General features: G+C 42.5%; 1 protein-coding gene across 1 annotated transcript in view; it reads left to right on the top strand.

Moving 5' to 3' along the window:
- LOC118008016 (AP2-associated protein kinase 1-like) overlaps window positions 1-19,383 on the top strand; it is a 169,170-nt gene that overhangs the window by 122,686 nt on the left and 27,101 nt on the right. The window contains exons 13-17 of the mRNA XM_035001382.1: window positions 1,412-1,666; window positions 5,881-6,110; window positions 7,431-7,606; window positions 9,908-10,012; window positions 15,729-15,824. Coding sequence (XP_034857273.1) covers window positions 1,412-1,666; window positions 5,881-6,110; window positions 7,431-7,606; window positions 9,908-10,012; window positions 15,729-15,824 — 862 coding nt within the window. The remainder of the gene's footprint in view (window positions 1-1,411; window positions 1,667-5,880; window positions 6,111-7,430; window positions 7,607-9,907; window positions 10,013-15,728; window positions 15,825-19,383) is intronic.

Consider the following 19,383-nt stretch of genomic DNA (forward strand, 5'->3'; position numbering starts at 1 on the left):
TCTTTTGTTAATATACACCACGAATCTAAATTTATATTCATAATTCAGAATTGTAATTATAGGATTTTTGCTTAACTCCTTGGATTTTATATTTGTATTTTTCTAATCTGAAAATCCTGATTCCTAACAACATTAACATAATCACTTAATTGCTTTATAATTTCAAGACAATAGTGCCAACACGAGTACTGGAAACAGGTTAAGATTTCTTTGCCTTTTTCATTCTTAGAATGTTTTGCTCATTATTTTCTGGAGAGTTTGGCTATCAATTTGATACACAGGTTTATTTGTTTCATTTTGCTTTTGATTTATAGTTATTGCCAAATTTGGGGTTAATTTTGTTGTATGAAAATATAAAACATTTACAGAGTTTCAAAGTTAAATCTGCAGAATTCTGCCCCCTCCATCCTGTAATAATAGAGGGAGCCCTCATTCCTGTTTACAACTTGAGAGTATTCTCTTTTAAGGATACATAGCATGGCTTATTCAATTAGTGTCCCTGTTGATAAACATTTGGTCATTTCCAGCATTTTGCAGTTCTAAATAGGCAGCTATTTATTGACATCTGCTTCTTTGCTAACCCTTTAACTTTGCCCCAGGAGGCCGACAGTGTCCTCTCAGTTAACTCTACAACTAAGTAACAGTGTTTGGGATATTCAAAGACAAGAGCTTGACTTTTGTTCATCAGTAGGCCCTTGTTTGACCTGTGTGTGTGTGTGTGTGTGTGTGTCACATGGTCCTTGGCGGGGGGGGGGGGGGGGGTGTAGACAGACGGATAAAAAGTATCCCTATCCGTAGGCAGTTTATAAGAGAATATTGAGAACTTGAAAGAATCGGTTACCAATACAAGATAAAATATCAGTAAGTGTGGTATACAGAACATTTTGAATGTTTAAAGGTGGGACTGTTAATAAGATGGAGCTACAGAGAAATAATTTTCAGAAGGGCCTGAACGGACTCTTTATAGCTGGCTTAGCACTTAGGTGATTTTCAGTGTCACTGCTTCATCCTGTTCATGGAGCAAAGCATTTTAATCTTGGCTGCTGCCAAATCCCTTTACAAGAGGGATTACTTCTGTGATTGGGAGATCATTTATTAGCTTCTGCTACACTCCAGCATGGGGAACCACAAGGTGCCCAGTGGAACGGAAGCCCGCAGGCTTGCCATAGAAACCCACCCGAAGCCGGGCCGGGGGCCAGGAGGCAGCCTGGCCCTGTCAGGTGCTGTCAGGTTCACGTCCATGCCCTGAGGGTCCCCTCGGGAGTTGTGAGGCCAGGCCACGGGACTTCTGCCCGCCCTTGCCTTTGGCTTCAGACTGGGCTTGGTTATTCCTGAGACCTTGGTCTTTTGTGGACATCTGTCCCGAGACCGGCTTTCTTCCCCTCCTCCTTTTTGCGCTTCTCATGCTCAGTTTCAGGCAGCACACCCAGCCGCCCAGCAGCCGGCCCTCGCCCAGTTCCCGGTGGTGTCGCAAGGCAGCTCGCAGCCGCCGCTGACACAGAACTTCTACCAGCAGCAGCCGCCGCAGCTGGCCGCGAGCGTGCACCAACAACAGCTGCTGACTCAGCAGGCCGCCTTGCAGCAGAAGACCGCCGCGGTGGCCGGACAGCAGCCCCAGGCGCCGCCCGCTGCAGCCCCGCCGGCGCCCGCGGCCCAGGAGCCGGCGGTGAGGGCGTGGAGCGAGGGGCGCGGGAGGGCGCGGGGCGGGGGGCGCGCAGGGGGGGCTGGCCAGAGCGCGGGAGAGGGGCGGCAGCAGCCCGGGCGGGGCCCTGCGTTCGGCTGCTTCCCCGGCCCGTGGTGGTTAAAGTACTTGATTTTTTTTCTAATTATGCCCGAGGTCAGGATGAGGTATTCTCTAGAAGGTAGAGGTTTAACAAAAATGATTCTAGGCTAGTGGTGAAGATGAGCATTCTTATGTATCACTCTTAAAATGAGACTGGCAGAAAGAGCTGTTCACGGTCTCTGTCCGTGCCGGTGTTGAGCAGTCAAGGACCTCGGTGGGATTAGAGCGCATCCCTTTGCCTTCAAGGGCCAGGTTGACCATTGTGGCCTTTCCAGTCTCTGGAGGCTTGCGTGGGCTCCCACCTTTACCCTGAGTCCTGACAGGGTTTTTATTTATCCTTGGTCTTGGACAACATTACCTCATTTAAGTCTACCATGTAGCGGCCTTCAGGGGCCTCCGCGCTGGGACCATTTACCGTAACCCGATCCTCCGGGCACCAGAGCATCTGAGTGCTGTTTGAGCCGTCTTGTCAGTTCAGAAATTGGGCATGTTTCCACTTCTAGATACTGGCTGACTACAGCGTCAGAACGCCTTACTCCTCTCCTGATTGATCTTTACAGCTTCACCATCCCCAGGCACGTTGTGTCTGGCCTCTACTAAGTGCTCTTAATTCTGTACTCACATATTTCTGAGTGATAGTGAAGAAAATATCATAGTGATAGAAAAGGCTTTGTACATATCCGGCCAATAGAGTATCACAGCTACTCTCTTATTCCCAGGGAAGTCCAACTACTAAACAAATGAAGGAAAAGTAAGAAACCGTCTTTCTGAGGATTGATTTCTAATAGAGTTTTGTCGCCCATCTTAAATCAGAAAACCATCCCTTCAAAAGGAAGCAGTGCCGTAAATAGATTGTCTTCTTTGAGCCTCAGCTAAGTGTGTGTTCAGTGTCTTTACACCTTCGTTTCTGAAACAACTCAGTCTTCCTGCAGGCATGTGGTAGACAGCTACTCTCTGTATTTTTAACACAAACGAAAGTTCCTCTTGTTCCTGCTCTCGCTCTCTCTCTGTCAAATAAATAAATAAATAAAATCTTTAAAAAAAAAAAAAAAGAAAAGAAAGTTCCTCTTATTAATGGAGTTTAAAAAAAAAATTATGATATGGGGGCGACTGGGTGGCTCAGTCGTTAGGCGTCTGCCTTCGGCTCGGGTCCTGGTCCCAGGGTCCTGGGATCGAGTCCTGTGTCGGGCTCCCTGTTCCCTGCTCGGTGGGGAGTCTCCTTCTCCCTCTGCCTCCCCCCCTGCTCGCTCTCTCTCTCAAATGAATAAAATCTTAAAAAAAAAAAAACTCTAAAAAATTATTATACGATGTAGGTAGTTGAGATCATAATTATCTAGTTTAGTCCCCTTGTTGGAAACTAGGCCCCAGGCTAGAAAGGGATTACCCAAGACACACAGACTGATAGCAGCAGAGCTGGGGAAATAACCAAAGAATCCTGATCTGTGTTTAAGGATAATAATAACAAATGTTCATCCAGGGAGATGAAATGATCAACAGTCATTGACCACATTTCTTATGAGGTTCCCCTTTGCTGTCCCTCTCTTGGGAATGAATTATAAACCTTCTCCATGTTCCTTGGCTGAAAACATACTTTGGGCATTTTGCTCCAGGATAGTTGGTTGAGGGGATGGAGAAGGAACAGGAGCAGAACTTGCTTCAGCCAGGAGCCAGAGAGCTTCCCAAATTTGACCCATCCCTTTCTCTGGTGACCCTTGTCAGGACTTACCTAGAGAAGCAAGTGAGTGAATGTAAGGAATTGCCATCTTAAAGCAGTAATTTACAAGAGGAAAATGGCAGTATGCCATAGATGTTTATTATAATTTTATTAGTAACAGCCAAAAGAATCAAAGTAACCTAATTGTTCAAAAACCCAACTGTGCAGCCATTAAAAGTCATGGTTATAGAGTTTGTACAACAATGTGAAACACTCATGAGATAATGTTGAAATTATGGGAAAAGTATGTACTTGAAAAGGGATTTAAATATAAGATACCAAAAAGATAAAAACAGTTGTATTAGGATAGTGAGATGGAAGTCTGGGTGTTTTTTTCCCCCTTTTGTGTATATTCTTACATTCCTGGTCCGACTATACTCCTTTCATAATTATGTATATATTGTTCTTTAAAACAGTCTCTAGCAAGACAGACATCTGAGTCTACTTTGATTCTCCTCCCACTGTGGTTTGTCTGTCCCCCACTTTCCCTTCCTAATCCCATCTTTGGAGGAGACATGATAGTGAAGAAAAGAGAGTCCTGAGCAGTAATCAGGAGACATGGATTCTGTCCCAATTGACTCTGACCTTGAGTGAGCACTTAGCCTCAGGGGGCCTTGGTCTCAGCTCCTCTGAAGCGAGGGAGTTGGGATCTGCGCTCTCTAAGGTCCCTTTTGACTCTCATATTCTTAGATTTGAAATGGAAATAAAACTGTCTGCCTGACATGGTCATTGTGAGGAATAGCTGAATGGATTGGAGTGGTTTTGTATTAGTAGATTGCTGTGATAGGGTAGGGGGTCCTCATGAAGTGTCTGTTCCTCAGTATGCTGCATTGGGGATAGGTGAGAGGAAGAGAAAATGTTTTCCAAGTAGTCTGGACTCTTCAAAATAAAGGAACTCACCAGTGAAGCATACCCTTCTCAAAGCAATGAATGTCTTAAACTCCAAGAAATAAGCTAATCTAGTTCTGCCCCTAAAGCCATGGTGGTCTCTGTGGGTACTAGCTCTAGGTTGGCTGTTGCAGGTGCAGCCCTGGGCCCCTGAAGGAAGTTGTGGGGCCGGAGCGCTGGTCTTCCCAGGGCACTCTGCTTCTCCCTCAGAGATGCCTCAGCGTCTTTACCCTCTGACCTTAACCTGAGTGATGTTGGAGCCTTGTACTGTATCATTCGTTCAGTTGGTGAGTGGTTGTGTTCTCATACGTGCACATAACCTGCCTCAGTAGAATCCAGTGTGCGTCAATACAGGGACAGAAAATCTCAGGCTGTCAGCATCCTGACGCAAGTAGCTGGCCCCTCTGGTTTCCTTTCTCTCCCAGGACCTACCTTCAAAGGCACCAAATGTGAGAGCTGAGCTGCAGCACGGAGGGACGTCTTAGTCTGAAACGAGGGACTGGAGGGAAGGGATAGGCCTTTAATATTCTGAATCATTTTGTTTCTGAACTGACAGAATTAAAGCATTAGGTGGTCTTCTTAATGCTATTTTTTGTTCATCTTCCTGACGTAGCACTTTGTAGATTGTGTCTGATGCTTGACGTCTAACCACGTGGCCACAAGGATGTTCCTACCTATTTGTTTTTCTGTGGTGACAGTTTGTTCTGCCTTCTGAAAATGGCCCAAATCTCAAGAGTCCTTGTGTTATTAGATCAATTATCATCAAGGGCTTTTCAAATTTTTTATTTCTTCTTACATTCTCTACCTGGTTCTTCAGTGCCATTTCCAAACTGAAGGTAGGAACAAGTTAATCCCACTGCCCCAATGCTATACATTTTCTCAGGGGAGCCACAGAAATAGAATCTTGTGGACCCATCTTATCAGTGAAATAAAGAGCCTTAATAACAAAACAAAACAAAAAGCACTACCATTTATGAATTACAATGGAATCCTAACTTATTCCCAACCAGTAGTCTGAGATATGTCAGAGTCAGGGATCTCTTAGCAGAAATTGTTCAGCTCAAATGTATTTTAGCTGGAGGTGTGCCTTCTGTGGTAGTAGATTGCTTAAAGCTCCTCTTTGGAGGCATTCTGAATGAGTGTGACCCCAGAAGCAGAAAGTGGTCCTGTAGGATACATTCTTGATTTTTGGAGTTAGAAATAGCTTCTGCAATCTTATGCACTGGGCTGTATTGTGTATGGTTGCTCTGTATATTATTACTGATGAAGATTGAAATTTATGTATAAACAGCAGATAAATACCATGCCATCAGTCCCAAAGTTATAGCTCAGATTGTCAAAAACTGTTTTTTCTTTCTGGGTGTTATTGGTAAAATCAGCCACTTGAGCCCCATGTTAGCTCTCACATGGCATTTTTTATTATGCTTATCTGTTTATTTGTTTTTCCTTTCCCTTCTTTTGGGAACACTTGCCATTTTTTTTTTTTCCCTAGCAGATTCAAGCCCCAGTAAGACAACAGCCAAAGGTTCAAACAACCCCACCTCCTGCCGTCCAGGGGCAGAAACTCGGATCTCTCACTCCTCCATCATCCCCCAAGACCCAACGTGCTGGGCACAGACGGATTCTCAGTGACGTAACCCACAGCGCAGTCTTTGGGGTCCCTGCCAGCAAATCAACCCAGCTGCTCCAGGCAGCTGCAGCTGAGGCCAGCCTCAATAAGTCCAAGTATGTGGTGCTTCCCCTTTCTCTTTTTCACTTTTGTGGGCCAGGGCTGCTGTGGGCCACTACTGTGTAATTCTCTGCATCTGTATGTAGATATGTATGGGTACATGTATATGAAGGTACGTATGTGTCTGTGTTTATTAAGAAACTGAAGTTGCCTGTGGTACCTAGACCATACTGATCTTAAGGAATAATTTCATACTTGCTTTATTGTTTCCATTCTCTCATCCATTCTGTGTTCTGCGGAGTATTTTTTAAAATCTTAGTCTGACCAACCCTCTCCATGATGAAAATCTTTCATTGGCTCCCCGTTGCCAAAGGGATAATATCTGAACTCATTGGTTAACAGACCAAAGGCCATTGTATCACATTTGTGGATTTGTCATTCTCTGTCTTTATGAGCACGTTGTTCATCCTATGCCCTCTCCCTGAACTACCACTCTCCTCCTTGTCTACCTAAGAAATGCTTATTTAGTCATCAAGATCCATGTCAGCGGTTACTTTTTCTTTGGCTCCTTGGGTGTCATATATAAATTTGTCTGAACCTTTTTGGAGATGTATCACTTTATATTATATTATTATATTATATTATATTATATATATTTATTTGTATATCCAGCTGACCTAGCCTGCAAATTCCTGCAAGACAAGGACCATGTCTTAACCATTGTAAATCCAGTGACCGGCTCTGTGCCTGAAATAAAGTAGATTGCAGTGAGTGCTAGGTAAATGCAATTTTGGACCCTCAGCTTTTTTGGAACCGTGGACTCTAAAGTTAAAAATCTTTAAGTTGTTAGTTAAATGCAAAGGGCATCAAGAGAGACTTCAGAAGAAAATTAGGTAATAATACCTAGAAACACAAGGTAGTGATAACTGTGTTTATTTCTCCTTACCTGTGGTGGTGACCACTCATGGCGGCCCTTCATTCTATGCATGCTAGATCCTGACCGCTGGGAGGCAGCCTGAAAAGGCATCAGTCCCAGCTGCACCGGGGTCAGTTATTAGAGGTTAGGGTGGGTTGGCGTCACAGGAGTCACAAGCCTAAGAAGAGGCTGCTTTGGGATTCTGGATTGAAAGGACTTGCTGATGAGACCAAAAATCTAAGCAAAAGATTAAAGAAGTAGTGGGAGATAGTGGATCGTGAAGGAAAGGGAGACATTTATTTCACACAGTGATAAAAGTATCTGTGAAAACTGTCCAGTTGCCTTGGAAAGCCCTTTTAGAAAACCACTGCAGAAAATAATGGTTTGACTCAGAAAACAATTTGATCTCAAAACAAAGAGAAAGTAGATTGACCCTTTTTCAACTTTTTTCATTTCGTGGGGGTGGGAACCTACCTAGGTCTGCAACCACCACTCCATCAGGCTCTCCTCGGACCTCCCAGCAAAACGTTTATAATGCTTCAGAAGGTTCTACGTGGAATCCCTTCGATGATGACAATTTCTCCAAACTCACAGCTGAGGAACTGCTGAACAAGGACTTTGCCAAGCTGGGGGAAGGTGAGCAGTTGGTGTCCTTCTGTGATTCTTAAACCCTAACTCTAGAGGGGTATGCATGTGAAAATGTAGGGTTGGGTCTTTCCTTCCCTCAGAGGCTTGATTTGAAGTTTGAGTGCAAATTGCTTTGAATGTTTACTAGAGCACTGACGGTCTTTTCATCCACAGGAACTCCTGGCCAGTTGTGGGTGGCGGTAAGGAGTGGGACAGTATTAGCAAAGATTTGGTAGCATAGTCAGGATGATACTGTCAAGCATGGTCATTCCTTGGAGGAGTGTAATGGTTTTCTTGTCCTATGCCAGAAAGTTATAACTGCTTACCTAGGAGAGAGTGTGCCCTCACATGAACTTTGAATCTTTGATTATGGTCAGAGTTCTGTAGTACTGTGACTGACTGTAGAGAAGTGATCAAATAAATAGAAGGTACCATTTCTACTCTCAAAAACCCACAGTCTTGGGGCACCTGGGTGGCTCAGTCGTTAAGCGTCTGCCTTCAGCTCAGGTCATGATCCTGGGGTCCTGGGATCGAGCCCTGCATTGGGCTCCCTGCTCAGCGGGAAGCCTACTTCTCCCTCTCCCACTCCCCCTGCTTCTGTTCCCTCTCTCGCTGTGAATCTCTCTGTCAAATAAAAACAAAAAACAAAAAACAAACCCACAGTCTAAGAGCACCTTAGTGGCTCGGTCGGTTAAACGTCCAGCTCTTGATCTCAACTCAGGTCTTGATCTCAGGATCATGAATTCAAGCCCCGCGTTGGACTCCACACTGGGTGTGGAGCCTACCTAAAACAAAACAAAACAAAACAAAACAAAACAAACCCACAGTCTTATTTTGAAAGGTGGGACTCATACACACAGACACACATGCACACTTTGGAAAACAACAACATGCCCTGGAAAAATTCTTCAAAAAGAGTACCTCGGCATTAGACAAGAGCACAGGGTAAAGGAATGATCAGAAATGAGTGAATGATACGAACTTTGGCCATATCTTTTAACTTTACTCTTCTAACTTTTGTTAATCTCTTTTAACTTTATTATTTTATAGATATCTTTTAAAAATTTGTATTACTTAGGGGGTGCCTGGGTGGCTCAGTCATTAAGCATCTGCCTTCGGCTCATGTCATGGTCCCAGGGTCCTGGGATCGAGCTGCACATCGGGCTCCGTGCTCGTCAGGAAGCCTGCTTCTCCCTCTGCTTGTGTTCCCTCTCTTGCTATGTCTCTATCTGTCAAATAAATAAATTAAGTCTTAAAAAAATTTTTTTATATTACTTTCCTATTGTTTTAAACAAAAGATAGGGTATAGGACTTAACTCTGACAGACAGCTAACTCATTGTCAAATTATTTCATTGTTATGTATGCCAGTTACTGTTCTAGAATAAACAGAAATACCTTCGTGGGCTATTGAAAACGCTAGTATTTTTGCACTTGATTAAGAGACTCCCAGGTTTTAAAATTTTTGTGTCTATTTTTCATAATTTTCTGTCTCTCTTCTGTCACATTAAACTGCTGCCATTGTGCCTGTCCCTGGTCACTTCTCACTCCTGCCGTTTCCTCCACACCCCCTTCTCATGTGCTCTCCTGAACTGTTTCCAACATGGAAAACAGATTGGCAAACTCAGTAGAATTATATCAAAACAAATAGACTCAAAGTAAGGACTGGAGACATTATGCCTGAGTAATGTGCTTGAGGTTTTGGGCTTTAGCTCCAGCCATCTCTTTTGTTGCTTATTTATTTATTTATTTGAAAAAAATTTTAATTGTGATAAATATACAGGCGCCTGGGTGGCTTAGTGGGTTAAGTGTCTGCCTTAACCCCACTCAGGTCATAATCCCAGGGTCCTGGGATCAAGCCCCGTGTTGGGCTCCCTGCTTAGGGGGGAGAGTGCTTCTCCCTCCCCCACCCCCCTGCTCATTCTCTCTCTCTCTCTCAAATAAGTAAATAAAATCTTTTTAAAAATTGTGTTCAGTAAACATAACATAAACATGAACTTCTTAACCATTGTCAAATATAGAGTTCAGTAGTGTTAACTACATACACATCGTTGTGCACTCAGTCTCCGGAACTCCTTCCATCTTGCAAAACCGATGTGCTGTCTTTGATTCTCACAACTTCCTTTTCTCAGCTGTTGTCTCAGTTATTGCAATGATTAGACAAGGACCTGCGAATGTCCAAGGTGTTGCCGTAAGGCGGTAAAAGGAGTCAAGTCTAGAATTCGGTTCAGAAGGTGCCCTCCACCACCTGCCTGTGTGTGTGCATCATGGGATTCTGCTGGGATGAACTGAGTGGTGTTTTGTCCCTCCAGGGAAACATCCTGAGAAGCTTGGAGGCTCCGCTGAGAGTTTGATCCCAGGCTTTCAACCAGCTCAAGGTGATGCTTTTGCCACTCCCTCGTTTTCCGCCGGAACCGGTTAGTATAGCAGGTGCCTGAAACACAGGGCTCACAGTCGTTACCTCCACAGTTTCAACTGCTGCACAGATAAGCCTGGCACACCAGTAAGCCCCAAATCTTGTGTATTTTCTTTTATTCAGAAGATTTCCAATATAAAAGCTAGGGAAAAAGAAATCTCTAGAATCATTCTGAATTAAAATGACAGAATGATGTGTCAGTAATATACAGGATTTGTTCTCTCTAGTTCACACACATGCTTTAAGCAAATATTTCTAAATTTAAGAACATCACTCTGTTAATCGCTTGTAATTGCTTAGATCTTTGGAATGACTTGAAGAATTCTAAAAATTAGATGTTCTATCCTCTATCCAAGATTCTACTGAGCTGTGTTTCTGTGTGTGTGTGTGTGTGCGTGTGTGTGTGTGTTTACAGGGAGAGGAAGATATCTTTTTAAATTAGACCTTTTTTTAAATTAAAGAAGCAATAGTAAAAAACTTTCTCCTTTATTAATAAAAATTATACATAGTCAACTATACTTCAACTAAAATTTCTTAAAATTAGAAAATTGTACATATTTATTACATAAAAGTCAGTAATTTATAGAAAAGCATAGAGAAGAAAGTTAAAATCCCCATAATCTCACCATTAAGAAGTAGCACAGGGATGCCATTTTGGTGTCTATTAGTGGCATTTAACCTTTTAGGGTCACAGCTATCTTCGTGAATGTATTTAGGTGTGTTAGCAGTTTTTCTAACATCATAAATTTATTTCTTATTGGAACTTTGGCTGTCATTGCATAATATCTTTTATGGTTTCTTTACAATAACCTCTAGAAGATTATTTGTTAAATCAAAAAATTGTCTTTTAAGGCTTTTGGTGCATATTTCTAAACTAGCCTCTGAGAATGCTATACAAATTTTATTTTGATCAGCAGTGAATGAGAGTAATTTTCCCTCCACTTCTCCACCCAGCCCAGATCAGAAGCTGTAGATAGGACAGTGTTTACTGGCCACTTTTTTTCCTGGGATTTGTGTTGTTTATGTCCTTTGCCTTTTTTTTTTTTCTGATGTTCTTTGTTCATTTTGTTCTTATTAATTTGTAAGAGCTCTTCGTATATCCTGTACTGTAAACATTTTCCCCAGTCTGTCCTTTGTCCTACACAAATATATGTCATCTGACCCTCAACACCATCCTCACAGTTGAGGTACTGAGCACAGACTAGTCTCTTTTCCAGGATCACATAGCTTGGAAGTGGCAGAGCAGGGACACCCCCTCCCCTGGCTCTAGAACTTCCTCTCTCAGGTTTTCTGCCACATAATGAGGCAAATTTAGGAATAATTTTCTAGAAAATCATAATGCAGTTTAAAAATTTTTTAAATAGGGATGCCTGGGTGGCTCAGTCAGTTGAGCATCTGCCTTTGGCCCAGGTCATGATCCCAGGGTCCTGGGATTGAGCCCCCTGTCGGGCTCCCTGCTCTGTGGAGAGCCTGCTTCTCCCTCTGCTGCTCCCCCTGCTTGTGCTCTCTCTCTCTGTCAAATAAATAAGTAAAATCTTTAAAAAATAAAAAAATAAAAATTTTTAAATAAAATAGAATAATGCATTTAAACCTTCCTTTTATAATATTTTCTTTGTATACATATCAATTTTCATTGTATGAAATGAAAATCACTTTGGCTAGAGATTTGTTGTTTTAGCATCTTTCTAAGACAACTCTTAGATGTATAAAATCTACCGTTCTCCTGTCTTCTAATTCTTTAACTTTTGTTTTGTTTTGTTTTGTTTTGATTATAGATCCCTGTTTTTCTTAGGTTTGCTTTGTCAATATTAAAAGGAACACAGTAAAATTTTTAAAAATTCTTCTTAAAAATGTAATGAAAGTGTTTAGAGTTTTTCTCCCACTATAACAGTGATTTTCAACCAGCATGAGAGTGGGGAGAGAGGCTCATTATAATCTGCTTAGAAGACTTGTCCACAGATATTTTAATATTCTCTTTGCCTCTCTCTTTAATTGCCCATCCCACCCTGACCCTTGAGGATTACACTGTTTATTGATAGTGCTGTCTAATAGGTGTGTGTTTCCCTTGTCAGAAAAAACCTGAAGTTTTAATCATATCCTATAAGTCCTTCATATGATAATCTTATTGTTATTAATTTAGAATACACATTGGCCTTATTTGGGGGACATGCTTTTTAATATTAAAAAGTTAAAGGGTTTTGTGTTATTTTTTATTTTTAGCTTTGTTGTCTTATCTATGTAATTTTTTAAGTTTATTGATATTTTGGTCTGGTTTAAAGTGCTTAAAGTGTAATAGACCACATGTTGACTAAATGTACCAAATGTATAAAGCATTGACCGTTGTCCTTGAGATAGAGCATCACACAGATGCCCAGCTATGGTACTGAGTAGGATATAGTTTCCCTGGAAAGGGGCTCATGGAATAAGCTCCAGGAGAGTTTTCTTTGCTGTTGAATGCTAACATTTAGTATTGTGTTTGGTTTAGTACAGATTGTTGAATGAATGAAAAGAATTGCTTTTTGCCAAAGGATAGGAGCTTGGATTCACCAATGTTAACAACAGAGGTCCCTACACATTTTCCATACACTCCCAGTTTTAGTGCCTGTAATTCCTGCTTATCACATGTTTTGTTGTTTGTCTATATGAACTGTTTTTTTAAGGATTTATTTATTTATTTGGTAGGGGGGCAGAGGGAGAGGGAGAAAGAGAGAGCCTTAAGCAGACTCCACACTGAGCACGGAGCCTGACGCAGGGCTCGATCCCATGAACCTAAGACCATGACCCGAATGGAAACCAAGAGTCCAGCACTCAAATGACTGCACCATCCAGGCGCCCCTGTATGAACTATTTTTAAAACAGTTTTTATTTTTGTTTTAGCCTTTTCTCCCCCTTTATGCTTACTTTGAATGCTATAAATGGCTGTATTTTTTAAGGGACTTAAAGGCCCCTGCTTTAAAAAACATATATTTGAGTAGTTAAAACAGTAATAACAGTGAACATATACTGAGCACTTGCACTGGTTAAGTGCTTTTTTATGCATTATCTCAGGTCATCCTTAAAACAGCTCTCAAGGGGCACCTGGGTGGCTCAGTCGGTTAAGCATCTGCCTTCTGCTCAGGTCATGATCTCAGGGTGCTGGGATCGAGCCCCACATCCCCCGCATTGGGCTCCTTGCTCAGCAGGAAGTCCGCTTCTCCCTCTGCCCTTACCACCGCCCCCCAGCCTAGGTGACAGCTGGAGAATGACATACCAGAGAGTTGTACCTGAGCAGCCCAGCTCAGAAACTGTAGTCATAACCCCATCTCAAGAAACTTTGTAAATCAGTGACACTAGCTTTTACGAACATTATAAAACATCTTCAGATTTTTTTCATCTTATCCAGCCTTTTTTTCTTTTAAAGATTTTATTTATTTATTTGACAGAGAGAGACACAGCGAGAGAGGGAACACAAGCAGGGGGAGTGGGAGAGGGAGAAGCAGGCTTCCCGCAGAGCAGGGAGCCTGATGTGGGGCTCGATCCCAGGACCCTGGGATCATGACCTGAGCCCAAGGCAGACGCTTAACGACTGAGCCACCCAGGCGCCCCTTATCCAGCCTTTTTTAAATGAGCATTTAGTATTTTTCCTTCGTCCTTGTTTGTGGTGTAAACGGTTATGTGTGCAACACTTTTGTTTTTTATAATGAAAGAAAATTATATCTAAATCCCAGAAATTAATATGTCCTCATTTGTATGAAGTATAGGATAGCATCATTTTTAGATGTTTTCTAATCAAGCTCAGACTGTTCACTATTTTAAACCTTCTGATCAACCAAGGGAGGAAATAAGCAGGAAATTTGGCAGTGAGTCAGAGAGGATGACAGAAGGGTTATTTTAAACACTTTTATGGTAAAAGCTGCAAAAATGATGAACTGTGTCCATATGTTGGAATAGACATTTAAAACTTGACATTGTACCTCTTTATTTAAAATATTTTTCTGTTAAGTTATACACATTCACTTGTGTAATTTTGGAAAAATGACTAAAAGCCCAAAGAAACAAGATAAAAGAACTCACAATCCCAGACCCCAGAGGAAAACATTGCTGACATTTTACAATATTTATGTCCATAATTTTATTTCTGTATATATACTTTTTTCAAAATGAATATACCCAGTTTTATGATTTGTTCTTTTCCTTCTAATGTATTCTACTGTGTCTCATTTGAAAATATTATAGAAATTTTAAGAGCAGTGATTTTACCCTTGTCTTCCTCCATCTACCTTTAAAGAAGCTTAGTTAAAAACCCATTTAATAACCTTCTCAAAATGACAAAATTATAGAGATTGAGAACAGATTAGTGGATTCCAGGGGGTAGGGACTGGAGTAAGGAGTGGGTATGACTATAAAGGAGAACAACAAAGGGGTTCTTTGGTTTGATGGAACAGTTCTTTATCATTGTCACAGTGGTGCTTATGTTAACCTATACATAGGATCTAATTGGGAAGAACTGCCTGCGCACACACATACACACGCGTGCGCGCAAATGCATGTGACAACTGAATAAAGTGTAGTTAACAGTATCGTAACAGTATCAGTGATACTGTCCTATAGTTGTAAAAGATCTAACCATGGAGGGAAGCTGGTTGAAGGTTCCCAGGACTCTATGTATAGCAAATTCCTATGATTTCATAATCATTTGAAAATAAAAAGGTTTTAAATCTATAGAAGGCAAAATGAGATTTTAAAGAACAAATGAGTATTAAAATGCAATGTAAAGAATGCTAAGTAGGAGGGGCGCCTGGGTGGCTCAGTCGGTTAAGCGACTGCCTTCGGCTCAGGTCATGGTCCTGGAGTCCCGGGATCGAGTCCTGCATCGGGCTCCCTGCTCGGCAGGGAGTCTGCTTCTCCCTCTGACCCTCCTCCCTCTCATGCTCTCTGTCTCTCTTTCTCTCTCTCTCAAATAAATAAATAAAATCTTTAAAAAAAAAAAAAAAGAATGCTAAGTAGGAGACCAGCAAGCCTGGGTTCTGACCTTGGGTTTGCTGGTAGACCTCTGGCTAGCCTCTTAACTTCTGGGCTTCATTTTCTTTTCTGTAAAATAAGAAAATTGTGCCATAAAATCCTAAGACCCCTTCAAGCCCTGATATCCCACAGGGTGTATAGATTTTTGTAAATCTGCAAGTTTGCCAAGTATAGAATGAATGTCAGTGAATGTTAGATGTAGTCCAGAAGTTAGGGCCTGTCTGACCTTGCAACAGACAAGGTCTGTGTCTGTGTCTGTCTGCCTGGCACTGTAATAGACGTTTGGTGATACAGTGACCTCAGGATGGTAGAGGGCATACTGAAGCACGTAACATCTGTGTTAGATTACAGAACAGTGTTTGTTTACATGCTACAGTGTGTGATACGGACAATAGTTGCTACAGGAATCTGGAAGAGATCCCTATAGGCTTCCACACAGGAAGAAGTGGATCTCAGGTGTATGAATATACTAGTTTTATCGTCAGTTGCATCTTTGAGTGTGTTGCAAGGACCAGATTGTATCTCTCATACATATTTTGCCATTACGCTGGATTATATCCACTCATCCCTCTTTATTCTGCCTCTGAGTTTTGATTTACTCTACAATTTGAGCTGTTGGATTAATAGATGGTAAATTCATCTAGGTTTACTTGATGTTTTCTGCTTTTCTCTTTTTTTCTCTCCTTGACCCTTTCTTCCCCTCCAACCAACTCCAGCTGAAAAAAGGAAGGGTGGGCAGACTGTGGATTCTAGCCTCCCGCTTCTAAGTGTATCTGATCCTTTCATTCCTCTTCAAGTACCTGATGCACCAGGTAGGTAAACTGAACTGATCTGAGCTTAAGCAGCTTGATTCTTGTGTCCAGGGTCTCATGAGAGTTGTTTAAACACTCCATAAAAAGGATGTGAATTCCAAGCCCTAATAATAGCTGCTGTTATGTATTTTTTGATAACAGGAACAGCCTGTGTATTAGAAGGAACGTTAGTCCAATATGATCATAACATGTTGGGGGGGGCACCTATAAGCATGTGATAGAAGGAACAAAATGCTAATAGTGGTTAGTATGATGATTGGATTACTGGTGATTGCCTGTCCCGTTCCTGTTTTCCTATAATGTGCTTTTATTTTATAAATAAAAGCTAAAGGGAATGTGAGTCAGGAGACTCAGGTTCCCTTCCTGGCACTTCTACTATCTGAAACCTTCTGGGCTTGACTCTTCATCGGTGAAGTGTTTTGGACTGAATGAGTTTGAATATCCCTTTAGGCCTGCTATATCCTGATTTTTAAGTGAGCAGTCTAAAAAAAAAAAGTAAGAAATTGTTAGTGTGTTCCGACTGAAATAGCTTTTGAAACAATAATTGGATGCTTTCTATTTGGAGCTCATGGATGCCAATGATTTCTCCCCTACTCTCCTCCCCATCTTTTTGGGGGTGGAGTGGGGAGCATGATGTGAGACACAGAAGCCACCCTTTCTCTTCTCTCTCAGTCTTTTTGAAAAAGCAAATAGATCCAACACTTTAGAAGCATATAGCCACCATTTTGTTCCTGTTCCTTGTTTTTTTTTTTCTCATTCATACCCCGGCCTGTTCTTGGTTTTAAACTAATAGGATCTGTTTGGTTCTTCTCTCTCCCAGAATATTAAAGGTATTTGATTGACTCAAGATTGGAAGTGACTGTGATGTTTGTACCATCTACTTAGTAAGACAGACTGCAGCAAGCGTGCCGTGAGAGTTTTTATTTCTTTAGACAATTTGTTGATCCTCCTTAGGGGAAGCAAACCTGCCTTGATCTGGTAGTGTTGTGTAACTTTATAGCTTGCTGGACCTGGATGTAGGTCAAAAATGCCTAAGGTCACCAAGGAATGATTCAGCATCGGATAGTTAAAGAAAAGGGAAGAAAGGAATCAAGTAGAGGCCCTTTTCTCTGTTGTATCGTTCGGGTATGCTTGCCAGTACCTAGACAAGCCAGTTTTTAGCAGAGCGCTGGAAACTCAGGCTGGGGCCTACTGGCCTCTTTTTCCTCCCTGTTGTGGCATTCATGGGATCAGACAGGAAAAAGAGGTTATTGAAGCATTCTCCCTCTGACACCCCTCAGGGTTCTTGCCTTACACTTTCCCAGATAGCCCGTGAGCTGTGGAAGCTGGAAGGGTGGCCTCTTGGCACAGGCCAGAAGATGAGGCTCCACAGGCGAGTAGCTGTCCTCTGCAGCTCTCACGGGTGCCCTTCCGATCAGGGATGAGGAGCCAGGCACACAGGCCAGGTGGCTCAGGAGATCAACTCCCGGTTGTAGAGATGAGTTGTGGAGGGTTGTGAAGATGAGCCTGGGAGGCAGCAGAGATAGCTGGCTGCCATCCTGCCTCCCTTAGTGTCATTTCTCCTGTCTCCTGATCCTCCATATTTCTCTCACTCCGGGGGATTCCTGCTAAAGTGATACTGGTGTACACTTTAATACCAATTAAGCCATGGCCCCTCTTGGTTTTAATGGGAAATCTATTAAAATGGAACATTCTAATAGAGAATATCAGAGGTATCTTATTTGTTTTATGATCTGTCAGGCCAAACTCATCTGAAAACATAAATTAGACATGTCACTCCTTTGTGCTCCAGTGAATTTCCGTATCACCGAGCATAAAATCCAGACTTCTTACTGTGACCTGAAAGGCCCTAACTAATCTGGTAACCCTGCGGCTACCCCTCTAACCTGAGCTCATAGCATTCTTTTCTTCCGTCTTTCCTCCTACAGGCGAAGCTTGTTCTCACCTCAGGGCCTTTGCACGGCAAAGTACTCCTGGTACTCTGCCTGGGAAGCTTTGTGTACCTCCATCTCTTTTCTTCCTTGTCATCTGGCATTTGGGTCTCTGCTTAAATGCTGTCTTCTCAGGCCCATCGTGGTCTCTCAGTCACACTTCCTGGCTTTTTTCTTCATAGCACTTACTATGACACTGTCATAGTGTCTTTGGTTCATTATCTGTCTTTCCCCACCAGGATGTCAGTGTGCTGAAGGAGGGCCTTGCTGTCTGATAGAGCACTGCGTAGCCAGTGCTCAGAAAACTTAGAGCTGGCACTCCACGAATATTTGCAGATTGGATGAAGGAACAAAGTAAAACCTGAGGCTGCAAGGCTTATGGCGGCCCCATTGCTCTCCATTTCTGTCCCCAGCTCCCAAATACCAGACTACTGGCTCCATAGCCTTCCACCTGTGCCTCTGCCAACTGGCCTCCAATCCACTCCTTGAGGATGAATAAATGAAGGCACAGCCCACAGTGTCAGGAAGCCGCCAAGCCCCAGAGTAGAAGCGGTAGCTAGACCTAGCAAATCCTTGAGCTCCAACCCTTCCTGGAGCCCTCCAGAATCTGGACTGAGCAGGGTGGGTTGCCACTGTGGCCGACTCTTGTATGTACTGTAACATTCAGCCTGTAGCACCATTAGGTTCCGTGGCCTCTTTATCCAAGGATGCAGATAGGATATAGATAGGATTACCCTACATGCTTCCTTACCGTCTTGAAATGTCTGAGTGAAGAAAGGCCTGAGAGGTTAGGGTCTCTGGGACCTCAGTATTGTCTCTGGGACAGTGGCCAGTTTGTCTCCCCCAGCCTCCTGCCCCCCTAAAGTACCTGGTTTGTCACTACTTCCAGCCCATCACGGGCACCAGTCAGGCTTTTTGGTCAGTTAGTTAGTTTGTTTTGCATACATGCTCACCTCCACACTCCACCTTCCTGATTGTGAGTCGGGAAATCTCAGTCTCCTGACAACTATATGCCTTTTAATGACTTAACATTTTATTTTATGCTTTTATGTTCTCACATATAATTTCCTTGGATCCTACAAAGAATACTGACTGGTGCGTATGTCAAGTAATATCTCATTTTCTGGCGGAGGAGGTGAGGCCCCAGTGCTGCTGTGACAGGTCCTGCTGTATACACTCCTTTTCGTGGCCCTCGGACCCCAGCAGTGAAGGTTTCCTTGTCTGGAGATCAACAAAGCCTGCGACTGGAGAGCTAAATTTAAGGTTTAGGGAAATACAAAAATGGGTTTGAACTTATAAGACCTAGGTTTGACCCGCATAGTAGCTTGTTGATCTTGATCAAATCACTTAAACTCTGTGTTCCCCTCAAAATTGGTGCCATTAAAACCTACCCTATGGAGTGGCTTGTGAGGTTCAGATGAAAGCGTGTGTTTGGAATTGCTTTATAAACTTTAAATTAGTATGAAGATAGGAAATGTTATAACAGCTTTGGTTCTGGGTCCTTATTCCCCGTGGGACAGTCCTACTTATGATAAAGCCTTAGGCAATGATATTTCCCTCTTACAGAAATTAAATTTGCTTTAGAACCTTTGACCTTTGCACGACTGAGAGCCATTTAAGTAGACTTC

The sequence above is a fragment of the Mirounga leonina genome, unplaced genomic scaffold, assembly GCF_011800145.1.
Source record: "Mirounga leonina isolate KUSES-001 unplaced genomic scaffold, KU_Mleo_1.0 Mir_125, whole genome shotgun sequence".
NCBI lineage: Eukaryota > Metazoa > Chordata > Mammalia > Carnivora > Phocidae > Mirounga > Mirounga leonina.